Source organism: Hypomesus transpacificus, chromosome 22 (genome assembly GCF_021917145.1).
Source record: "Hypomesus transpacificus isolate Combined female chromosome 22, fHypTra1, whole genome shotgun sequence".
NCBI classification, from domain to species: domain Eukaryota; kingdom Metazoa; phylum Chordata; class Actinopteri; order Osmeriformes; family Osmeridae; genus Hypomesus; species Hypomesus transpacificus.
In genome coordinates this window covers 3,479,000-3,491,833 of record NC_061081.1, presented here as the reverse complement: position 1 = coordinate 3,491,833, position 12,834 = coordinate 3,479,000, and the positions used below count along the sequence as shown (strand labels likewise).

Sequence of the window (12,834 nt, the reverse complement as noted above, 5' to 3'; positions counted from 1 at the left end):
ATGTGTGGGAGAGAAAGTGTCGCCCCCCCCTTAAAAAAATCTCTCAGCCACCCCCCTATCCTGTGCCCCTCCCTGTGTCCTCTCCTGCAGTGGAATGCAGCCTTCATCCTCATGCAGGACAAAAAAATCCCAGACCTATTTACATGTCAATGAAGGACAGAGATTGCGCCTTTTTCTGTTTCTCTCTTTCTCTTTCAACCTCCTCCCCTCCCTCCTTCTCACCTTCTCTTTCACTCTCTTCATCTCTACCACACAGTCTGCCAGGTGAACTGGTTGGAACATTCTAGAATTTTTCTGAATTGGAGCATATAGGATGAACAGATGCTATTGTTCAGACAATGGTAATTGTTCTACAGACAACCTCTTGATAAAACAAGTTCTCCCCCCCTCCTTTACTCCACTGTGTTTGGAATGTTTGGCTCTCCTCTCTCTCACCTTCTCTATATCTTTCCTACTCTTCCTTTTACCCCTCCTCCCTGTTGGTTTTACTTAGTTCTGTGTGTTAGTCAGTGTGTGTTGTTGCAGGGCAACACTGCTCCATCTCCAGTCCCATGGCAGTGGCAGGAGGAGGTGAAGGGGGGAGAGAGGTGGAGAGATCAGAGAGGAACGGGAGAAGGGGGGCGAGAGAGAGAGGGGAGGAAAGAAGAAAGAGAAAGATGAGTGCGCAGAGGGAAGAGAGAGGAGTGGAATAGAGCAGCCAGAGAAGAGGGGAGAGAAGAGAGAGGAGGAGGGAAGGAGAGTAGGGGAGGACAGAGTTGCCAGAAGAGAGGAGACACAGGGATCTTGTGTCCCCAGGTCAAGTGCAGGGTGTTTTCCAAACAACGGTTGGTGGTACCGATGTCAACCCCAGGCTCTCTGCCACAGACCACAGACATAGAACCAGGCTAGTCTCCTTGCAGCCAGGACGGTGTCACTAGGAGACCCAGAACCAGGCCAGAAGTAGCTGCTTGTAGAGGCTCTCGGCCCAGTGAGGGGCTGGACTTGGCTGCTGTGGTTTTGTCTTCCCTGTTCAGTCCTGTTATTTGCTCTCTCTCTCTCACTCTCTTCTTTTATCTACTCAGCCCTTTCGTTCTCCCTCACTCTCTGTATATTTCCATCTCCTTAACATAGCTATTCTCTCGAGTTTTCTCTCTCTCTCTCTCTCTCTCTCTCTCTCTCTCTCTCTCTCTCTCTCTCTCTCTCTCTCTCTCTCTCTCTCTCTCTCTCTTTCGCTCTTTCTGTTGATGGCTTTTTGCCTAACACATAAAGCAATGTAGCTTAGCAGACGCTGTTGACTCATTCTGTAACCACATTCTTTCCTGGGAGCACAAACACACACATAAACACACACGCACGGCGTGCTACACAACACAGAGAAACTTGGGAAAGACACTAAACGTCTGAACAAGTTAATGAAGCACACACTCCCACATTCTAACTGTCCCAGCCAAGGAAGGAGTGGGAGAGGAGGAGAGAAATAGATGAGGAAAAAAACAAAGAAAAATGGAGAGAGACAGAGAGAAAAAGAGAACAAACTGACTAGACTCGATCCGCCTGGATTCATCTGCGCATAACTCACTCTCCATTTCTCTCCATGTTTCTCTTCCTCTCTCTGTCACACGCGCGCACGTTTGCTCACACACTCCAACTCCCACACAGTGCACAGAGACTTCCACATCACCGGCAAAAAAGCCAACAGCTTCTGAGCTGAAACAGTACACCCACAGCTCTGTCATGTACGCCACTGTCAACTAGAATCTTCTGAGACAGAATAAAGAGAGAAGGAAGGAGAAGGACGTGGTGAGGAGAATGTTTGTGTGTGTGTGTGTGTAAGTGAGAGAGAGGGGAGAGAGAGCAATTTGATCAAGGCCCTACCCACAGTAGTCATTGTGGTGGACAGAGAGAGACAGGCTCCTCTTCAGCCCCTCTGAAGGACAGACAGACTCTCTTTAACGCTGTGGCCTGGACAACAGATTCCAGAAAGAAAGCCTCACACACAACAGGAAATCTCTGGCTGGTTGATTTAGCGAAGCCTGGTTTCCACACTACACCCTGATGTCGATTTTGCGAGATCCTCTGAGACGTGGTGTCATAAGGGGACTCTCCACACACACACACACACACACAACACGCCTCTTTCTCACAAACTCAGAAACAGTAAAGATTGCCCATGTCTCCTATAACATTTCCCCCCCCCCCCCTCTCTCTCTCTCTCCTCTCCTCTCTCTTTCTCTCCCTCTCTCCTCTCCTCTCTCTCTCTCCTCTCTCCTCTCTCTCCTCTCTCTCTCTCTCTCTCTCTCTCTCCTCTCTCTCTCTCTCCTCTCCTCTCTCTCTCTCTCACACACCTTTCACACTGACACTCACCACTTGGGCCCTCCGGTGGGGTGCTGGCGTCGGCCTCCATGGTTTTTCACACGGCCAGGGTTGTCACGCTCATGTCCTGGGGCACGGGGACCCACCCCATGCACACAAACACACACACTCTGCGAGCCCTGCAAATGCTAATTCTACTGTACTGCTCTGCTTTCTGGCCTCATAGGCTGCTTACTGTTGTACATCTGTTTGACCGCTTCGGTAGAGAGAGAGGCAGAGGGGGGTGGAGAGAGAGAGAGTGAGAGGGGAGGGGGGACAGGGGGATGGAGGAGGAGGAGAAAGCAGCACACTGTTTCCACGTTGTACTCTCGCCACTCTCCTCTCTCTCTCTCTCTCTCTCTCTCTCTCTCTTTCTCTCTCTCTCTCTTCTCTCTCTCTCTCTCTGTCTCTCCAACTCTCTCTCTCACACTCCTCTCTCTCTGTGTCTCCTGATGTTAAAGACACAGCGACACCTTTCTCTCCTATTACACATCCACAGCGCCTGTGATATGTGGAGTCTTCCATTAGGTTGGCATGGTTATCAGCGTGTTTTCCATGTTGCCAGTCTTGCTCCGAACCCATTCCCCCCCCCCCCGCCCCACCCTGCACGCACAGGAAGTGTTATTTGCCCCAACCCGTGTGTGTCATTCTACTCGTACATCTGTAAGGTCGGCGGGGAGGTGATGTGTGGAGGAGGGACAGTGTTCATACTCACAGTGTCTGTGTGTGTGTGTGCCTTTGTGTGTGTGTAGGTGGGTGTGTTTGGGTGCATGTGTTATTGGAGCCCTTACAGGAACATGTATACATTGGTAGAAGGTTTGGACATGTCCAAGCTGATGTCCTTGAGTTTGCAGCGGAAGGACAAAGAATGGAAGGAGAAGTTTCATTCTGCCGAGGTAGCACACCTCCTCACCATGGTAACGACCCTAGCCTTCATCTGCGACCTCCAACACCAGTCATCACAAATTGAAAACACTCAGCTCCAACACTAAGCCAGCTCACTGAAAGGTGTTATACAGACATAAAAAAAAATCTTCACAGCAAAGAAAATACTGGAGTTGAAAACTGCAGGGTTATTATTGAAGTGAGTACATGCATGAAGAACTTAATTAACGCATGTTGTGAATGGCAGAGAGGTATGGTTTTCCTGGCAGGGCTACAATATCAAGCCCCAATCACAACATATCTGGTAAAGAAAGAGATTCATAAATCTGCCTTTGCTTCACCAATATAATTGCCCAAATGGACTCAAACGTAGCACAGATTGAGTGTGTGTTTGAGTGTGTGTGTGGCCGGGGGTATCCGTGTATGCAGAAATACTCCTATCTGTACACCATACATCACATCAGTCCAGGCCTATATAATCTGTGTTCGGAATCCCTGTGGGATGTGAACCCATGGCGTCCGGATCTACCATCTCGACCGCAGCGTCAGTGTACAAGCCAGCTACATCTCACGGACCAGCACAAGGAGAGATCATCATTTGCTGAGCCTGGAATGGATTCAGCATATGGTGCGTAGCCACTCACAATGCCCAGATAGACAAAATCACATTGTGTGTGTATGGGTTTGAGGAGGCTATTAGGAAGAAAACGAGGGAGCAGGGACACACACACTCATTGCCAAAGGAGGACCGTGGGTGGGAACAGTCAGCTGTTTGAACAGAACAGTGGTCTTACACAACATCTCAAATGTGTGTGTGTGTGTGTGTGTGTGAGAGAGAGCACACATGAATGGACATGAACGAGAACATTGTATTTGCCGATCTGACACGAGACAACCTCCCAACAGCAGACCAGGGAGAAGGGAGGAGGATGAGGATGGACAGGAAGGAGTACAGGGAGGAGGAGTCATGGAGTATAAAGAGAGGAGGAGGCATAGGAGAATTACGAGCAAGAGGATGTAGGAGGAGGAAGAGGAGGGGAGGCGGACCAGAAAGGGGGGGAGGAGAGGAAAGGAAAGGACGGGGGGTGGGGGTGGGGGGTGGAGCTTGACCTGAGTGGGAGTGGATGGAACCAAAGCTAAACATCTGGACAGTCTGAGGAGGAGCTATCCTCACACAAGACAATCACTGCACACGCGGTAGATCATTTCCACGGCAACAAACGAGGAAGAGAGAACGATCACAGGGTTCAACTGACTAAATTAGCTCTAAACTGTGACAGACAGACAGTCAAACGGGCAGGCAGGCAGGCAAGCAGGCGGGCGGGCGGGCAGGCAGTCAAGAATGGTCTTTTCAGATACAGATGACATATACACTGAGATAAGTCCATAGACAATCCATGGACACTCAGCGCATCAAATAACAGGTTGAATGCATTCCGTTGCTGTTTGTTTTGCAGGCATGAGATACTTGTATGCGCATGTGTGATTGAAAGAATGAGAAACAAGGAGAAGGAGAAGGAGGTAGACTGATAGGAAGAGAGGAAAAAGATAGTGAAGGAGTGAACAAGAGTGTGAGAAAGGAAACTTGTTCCCCAGAGACAAAGAAGAACAGGAAGCAGAGGATATAAATGGTGACGTCGGACTGATGGATGATCTGGTCCACAGATGAGTGACAGAAGAAGGGGGAGGGGGGGAGGACACAGATGCACTGTCAGGACACAATCTTCCGGTACTTCGACGACAGGTTGTTTTCTTCAGTCCCCTCTTACAGTAATTGGGCAAACATATGCTCTCCCCCTCCATCTATCTTTCTCTTCTCTCTCGTCCTCTCTTCATCTCTCTTCTATCTTTCTCTCCCTCTTTCGCTGTTTCTTGTTCTTTCTCTCTCTTTCTCTCTTCCCCTCTCTTCCCTTCTCTCCCTAACTCTCTGGTGTAGCTTGTAAAGAGCTTGACCTCGATCACTGGATAAACCAATGCCTTCTCCTCAAACAATGCTTACACTGACCATGGAACAGAAGAGAATAGTGAGCGTTAGAGCGTGTGTGCGTACAGTGTGTGTGTGTGTGTGTGTGCACGCAGAACATCGCACACATGAGAAGCCATCTGACTATAATCCTAGGGACGTGGCATACCGCATGATTCAGCATGGTTACTGAATTACTTTGTGTGTGTATGTGTGTGTGCGCGTTTGGGTGCATTTGTGTGGGAGGGTCTTTGTGTGTGCATGCGCACATGTGTGTGTGTGTGTGTTTGGGTTGTTGTGGATATGTATACAACTCAGCAGTGTGTTTCCAAGCTGCTAAACAGTAAGCTACCCTGACCTGCAGCAGCTTTGAGAGCCTAGTTAGGCAAAGCAGTGCTTTGTGAGTGGACGTGCTAGGCAGAGTGTGTGTGAAGACGTGAGTGTGTGTTCGAGGCAGAGATGTGTGTGTGTGTGTGTGTGTGAGGAAGAGTGTGTGCGTGAGTTTGAGTGTGTGTGAGCCATACAGAACAGAACCCTGCACATCCCATAATTACTGGGTTAGGGCCCAACTAAACTAACACACACAAATAGACACACGGACATCCCTATCGGGCAGGATGGAGACAGACACATACTGACACACATATTCAACTTCTGACACTCCCGGACTCAGAGTCACAGCCTTTTAAAGAGGTGGGGTCACATAACTTACCCATGAATGAACACTTAATAACACCCTTAAAGGAGAGAATTAAATTATATTTAGATGGGCAGTGACACAATGTTATATTTAGTCTAATTGCAGTGTGCCCCACTATAAGACTATACAACCAAATCCCATGGATAAATTATGTAAGCAAGCTCACCCTCTAGTGGAATCCTGAAAGAACGACATGAGACCAGGCTGCCCCACACAGCAGCAGTGGCGTGTTCAGGGATTGGCCTAGGGTGGCACGGGCCACCCCTGAAATCTGATTGGCCACCCCGATATATGATTGGCTATATGCCCAGTCAGAGGCGGGCCCCCCTGGTGTCACCCCTATCAAAAATGTCTGGACACGCCCCTGCACAGCAGAAGACTTGTGTGTGCGTGTGTGCCTGTGGGCGTGTGCTTTCACCACAGGTCAGTGCCGGCAGACTTACCGCTCTTTGTGGACAACTGGTTGTGGTATTCTGGGAACTGCGTTTCCACGGGGACGCTGATGGTGCGTCGCAACAAGCGGACCTTGCATGAGTCCGCCCTCCTCTCCTGGAGCAACAACGGATGGATCTGCTGAGATGACCGAGGGAGCGAGTGAAGGTGAGAAGGACAAAAAAAACAAGTGGGTGAATTTAAACGAACAACATTCTATAGTCTTTTTTGTCTTTCAGAGCAGAGCAGAGTAAAGTAGAGCAAAGTAGAGTAGAGCAGAGTAGAGCAGAGTACAGTCAAAAATATTGGTAAGTAAATAAACCTGAAGCAAAATAGAGTAAGAGCAGATAACGTAGAGAACAGCGGTTTCGTCTACAGATTGGGTTATCCACCAGGCAGAGTTGAGCTGAATAAATATAGTGCAGATAGTCCAGGGTTGAATGAGTGAAGACATTAGCTGGACATACGTCTGTGTCAGGACCTAGCTGCCGCCTGGATGGCCATTCATTCAACACACAAAGGGAGGGAGGGCAGGGATGAGAGAGGGCTAAGAGAAAGAGAAGTGTCCAGATGTCCCGCTGAAGCAGAGTGATAATGGCTTTTTCGAATAGCTGCAGGTCACTCCATACCGGCCCTGTCTTTACTCTCTCCCACTCAATTTCTAAATTCAACAATGCTTTATTGACACAGAAAAATTGAATTATGATTACATTATTTCCGAAGGAGTCATGCTTATTCATCGTGCAATGTGACGCACATGCATGCGGGGATTGGACTAAGCTCCCTGGTTATTATTGCGACGAGCACGGGGAGAACATGCCAATGTAGCCGGTGTGTGGTGAAACTCACTCCTCAAGTATGTAACAGGCCACCCGTGTCAACAAATTGCTAGCTTTTCGTTGGCGTAGTTGGTAGTGGTGGCGCTTGGGAAGTCAGAGGTGGTGAGTTCGAGTCCTGATCGGAGCGGACAGTGCCTCTGATGGAACTTGCAAGACCCCGTCTGTTACACAAACTCCATCCAGAAAGACCCGGCAGATCCTACCTGAGTTCCCAACAGTGTCACATGCAGGCATCAAACCCAGGACCTTTTTGATGTGAGGCTTTATTGCAAGTAGATAGACATGGCTACTATACATATTAATTAACTTAATATGTATGAACTGTTCTCTCCCTTTAACTGTCTCTCTTTCGCCTTCCCCCTCCCTAGAGGTCATCATGTGTCATAACTAGAACATGGCTCCTGGTAACCACGGAGACCAGCAACTGAACTCAACTTAAGAGTTGATCTTCCAAAGCGCTAAAGTTCACTATTAACGTTTGCTGGGGAATATTCAGCGCCAGTGTACTTTTCAAATGTTTTTCAACACCAAGTTATTTTGCCATAATTTCCTTTGACAACAAATTAGCTTCTTAACATAGATAATACATAGTTAGGGTACTGTCCTTAAAATATCATGCTGTACATTACCAAACACCTTGTTTGTGCATGGGTAGAGTCAAGGTTTTTGTGGACATGAATTCAATTTGTTTAGGCTTTCCACTAACCTAGATACCTTTTTGTTTTTTATGTATTACCATCATGTTAGAGTACCGTAAATCCATATTTCAATACTGATGGAAGTTCGAGATAAACATACAGATTTGTGGTCAGAGAAGTATGTAATATAATGTGCTTCAACGTTTACAGCAGTAGCTATAATAAAACATGGTGGCTGTGGCAGCAGTGTTAAAGCTGGAATAGAAAACATTATAAAATACATTCTAATATGAGAAACAGTCCCCCCCATTTCTTGTCTGAACATCCAAACTTTCCTCCAGCTCAAGTTTGATTGATAGTCGGAGCAAGGAGGAAAGAAGCCCCACTGACAGTGATTGGATGGAACAAGATCGCCAGGTCATAACTGGCTGGGAAGTACAATTATTACGCTCCCAAAATTGTCTGTGCTGAAAAACAAGAGGGCCTCATTAGCCTATGCAACATGTTTATAGGGGACAACACTTATCTTTTTGACTGAAAAAATCCTACCTAGTGTACCTTTAATCCTGTTCTTAAGCCTGGCTGTCCAATTAAAACTGGGACAGATAAAATACATGTGCAACTCTCTCTGGTACACAGACAGGCAGGCAGGCAGACGGGCGGACACACACACAGACAGGCAGGCAGACGGGCAGACACACACACAGACCGACTGTCCAGAGAGAAAAAAAACGCGTACACACAAAAGTCATTCTAACCCCCTCTACAGTTGAATCTGTGTAGCTGCAACAAAACGTGAACTCCAGTTTGTCATATTAGAGAGAAAGAGTACAAAGTGTTTTGTGAGGTGAGACAGATGGTATCATTTAGGGGAACAGAAAAAAAGGTGTGAAAGAGTGTGAAAGCTGAGTGAGTATGGAGGGAGGGAGCAGGTGAAGTAGAATGTGAAGCGGAAATCAAAGGCTGACCAATGAGCTGGCCTGTACTTTGAAGGTGAAAAACAGAAAGGGCAATAAACTTAACACTACACCAGTTCTGATCTCTCTCTCTCTCTCTCCCTCTCTCCCTCTCTCTCTCTCTCTCTCTCTCTCTCTCTCTCTCTCTCTCTCTCTCTCTCTCTCTCTCTCCTTACCCCCCCCCACGCCCCCCCCCCAGACGGATACAGGGCCATTGTTCTGACAGCCCTGCTGTTTCCTATAAACAGCTCTAATTCCCCCCTTACTCTCTCTCTCTTTTCTCTTTCCCTCTCTCTTTGTCTCCCCACTGTCTCCCCCCCTCTTTGCTGTCTCTCTTTCTCTTTCTTTCTCCCTCCATCTTCCACCCCCCAAACCCACCCTCTGTCTTACTCTGTCTGGCTGAACTTTAGAATGGCACAGGTCATTAAGGCCTCCATGAGAGAGAACCTATCAGCAAATCTTGTATTACCAAGAATTCCAGTTGAATCAACGATGTGTGCACGGGCCACAACTTGACATGCTTGTGTGTGAGATAGAGGGCGTGTCAACATGCACACCCTCTAAAGGATGTTTTGGTCCTTCAAACCTGCCTGCCCTCAAACCCCGACCTGGTGACATCGTCACTATGCACCTTCAAAGGGTGTGCATAATAAGAAAGGTCTCATCAAACACAGCAGCAGCATCAGTGACCTTTTGAGCCTGTACTAGAAGACTGTCGTAGTTTTGCAGCTGAAGTATTAGTTCATTAACTAGCTGGCTGGCTACCTGACAAGCTGGCTGACTAACTGGCTAACTGGTGAACTCACAAGGCGATGGAGTTTGTGTGTGTGTGTGTGTGTGTGTGTGTGTGTGTATGTATGTGCGTGTGTGTGAAATTACAGACCTACGCTTTCCCTTCGATTTATAAGCGTGCATTCTAAATGAGTAAAGACCCTCAAAACTCTATTCCAGACTGAGATTCAGGAATAGATTTGAGTCATTACCGACATAACCAGTCAACACACACATGCACACATACATACACACCACACAAACGCACATACAGACTCTTTAGTGACCTGGGTAATCCTTATATTCTAATTCCCTCATGTTCGTTTAGAGAAGCATTATGAGAGCTCTGTCTTCTATTAACATTTTCTGTCAGCAGATCCCATGACTATGAGTGTGCCTGCTCCACAAATCAAATGTGACTGGATTTATGTGTGTGTGTGTGTGTGTGTGTGCGTATAGAGTAACCCTAACCCTGTCTTACGTAATTGGTAATCATTGTACCTTGACGCAGCCTTAATTATTCATCAGTATCAAGCTTTATTGTCCCCTCATATGTATCTCATGCATAAGATCTTGTGTGTGTGATTACACGTGTGTGTGTGTGTCTGTGGGCCTGGGGCTTCTGCTCCTTAGCTGCAGTGTTCTGGACACCTGGTTTATAACTTTCTGCAGGAGCCTCTAGCCATGCTCATATATAAAGACAGTCACCTCCGGAATTATTGACACCCCTGGCAAAGATGAGTAAAAAGTGTTATAAAAAAGATCACCTTTTTGTTATTCAGATTAATGTCAGACTGGAAAAAATGCAAACAATCCAACCTTCAATTGAAGTTGATTTATTTGGAGATAAAAACATCTGTCAACAAGAAATGTTATTTTGATGCCAAACCCACATTTGGAGAAAAAAGAAGAGAAGAGTGCACAAGGGAGGAGAGGAAATGAGGAATGGTCTCAGACACCTAGCTCTGTTTTCTGCAACCTTACTGTACTGTAATAGATGTTAAGGAGTAGACTTGGTGCTGTTTTATGGGCAAAGGGAGGTTATGCAAAGCATTAAATGTAGAGATACCAATAATTGTGGCACACATGGTTTCACAAATGGTTTTCAAAATACATTTACTTCAATTGCAGGTTGAATTGTTTTGATTTTTTTGTTGTTGATTTTTTCCAATGTGACATTAAGCTGATTTACAAAAAGGTGATTTTTTGTCGACACTCTTTTACTCATCTTTCCCAAGGGGTGCCAGTAAGCCCACTTTATTATATATATATATATATATATATATATATATATATGTACATTCACACACACTTCCACACTCTCGAACACACCCACGTGTCAGTATGACAGAGCACAAAACATGCTCATGGTTCACGTTCCAATTCACTGGTCACCAATGGCACAGCAATACTCTAGGATAAGAGATGGGATGGAGATGGAGAGGGAGGAGAGGATGGAGGAAGGAGGGAACATAGATCGAAAGAGGAGAAGAGGATGTAGGAACGGAATGAGGAGTACAGGGGCAGGGAGAAGGGGAGGGCGGAGGAAGGAAAGGAGAGAGGTGACGGTGGTGGAGGAGGAGGGAGGGGGGGAGAGGGTGGGAAAGAAATATGGGAATGGGAAGGAGAAGGAAATTGAACAGGAGAAATCTCCATGAAAAATGAGTCTGGAGTTGAAGCAGGAGGAAGGGAAGAAATGAGAGACGGAATGTATGATTGAGAGAGGACCAGATTAGTGGACTGAAAACAAAGAGAGAGAGAGAAATAGAAAGACAGAGAGAAGACCAGATACACAGACAGACATAGAAGCAGATACACAGAAACAAAAAAGGAAAGAGAGAGAGAGAACCAGACAGACAAACAGAAAGACAGAGAAGCAAACTGGAAGAGAGAAAGTCTGTGTCAGATCCTTACCTCCTCTCTATCCAGGAGCAACATCTGGCAGTCGGTCACCACGCAGAACTTGGGGTTCCACACTCTTCTCTCCTCGTAGGGGTGGCCACACGACATCCAGAGGGCCGGGGGACCCCGCGTGTCTGGGGGAAACGGCAGGGACAGACAGCGTCATCAAATTTGAAAAAAGGAAGGAAGGATTGAGGTGAGAAGAAAAAAGGAAGGAGAAAAGAAAGAAGGAGGGAAGAAAGGAAGGAAGGAAGGAAGGAAGGAAGGAAGGAAGGAAGGAAGGAAGGAAGGAAGGAAGGAAGGAAGGAAAGAAGGAAGGAAGAAAGAAAGAAAGAAAGAAAGAAAGGAAGGAAAGAAGGAAGGAAAGGAAGGAAGGAAGGAAGGAAGGAAGGAAGGAAGGAAGGAAGGAAGGAAGGAAGGAAGGAAGGAAGGAAGGAAAAGGAAGGAAAGAAAGAAGGAAGAGAAGAGGAGAGGTGTGAGGGGGAACGAGGTGTTTGATCAATATGTTAATGTACTGCATGTCTCAGCCAACTGAAAGAGAGCTATAAAGCAGGAAAGAGAGATAGAGAAAGAAAGAAAGAAAGAACAGTCACTATCCAAAGTGAGATGGCAGAAAACAACTTGCTAGGCAATCACACTTCCATTTAATATTTCTCTCTTTCATTTCGTTTTCCACAGTGAAAACAAGCTCCTCTGTTCTGTCAACACAAGACAGACCTCTTGTATTGCCTCCTTAATGATATATCCGCCACAGGAAACGCAAGACCACTGTTGTATTCAAGTCTCTCTGCTTCTCCCTGCTACTCTCCACTTCTCCCTGCTCCTCTTTGCTCCTCCCTATTTGTCTTTGCTCTTCCCTGCTCCCCTCTCTTCTGCCACTATCCTCCTCTCCTTCAAACATCATCTATGGTATGTTGCAGAATGGGTGTGATGGATATAACACCTGGGTGGCCTAGAAGAACAGGTCTCAGCCATCTGTTGATTACCAGGGGAGGCCCAGGTATTCATAATAAAACTCAATTGTGTATGTTATAGTAACAGACTTGGGTCTTACCATCAACCAGTTAATGGCTTCCTCCAAGTAACTGAAACTGCAATGGACGAGAAGTTCTGAGTGGCTTCATTTAGCAAAAAGGAGAGAGAATGAGAGTGAGACAAGAGAGTAAAAGATAGAGAGGGAAGGAGAGTGAGAAGGTGATAGAAAGAGAGAGGGTGCTGTAGTAGGGAGGCATTGAACAAACGACTGAAAGCTCAGTGTCACCACCTGTTGGTGCGCATGCCTTTCTGCCTGCCCTTGTGCGTGTGTTTGCTTGCCTTGCAGAGTGCAAGTCGGCAGGGGTAGTTCAGTCATTGTGTGGTACAGGACACCAGTCCACCTTTCCTGTTCCAGAGTTCCCCTCCCCAGAGGGTACAGCCC

General features: G+C 46.8%; 1 protein-coding gene across 1 annotated transcript in view; it reads right to left on the bottom strand.

Annotated features, from left to right (window-relative positions):
- The window catches only part of dab2ipb (DAB2 interacting protein b), a 133,390-nt gene that overhangs the window by 104,395 nt on the left and 16,161 nt on the right, over positions 1-12,834 (bottom strand). The window contains 2 exon segments of the mRNA XM_047045260.1: positions 6,323-6,452; positions 11,430-11,551. Of these exon segments, the coding sequence (XP_046901216.1) occupies positions 6,323-6,452; positions 11,430-11,551 (252 nt within the window).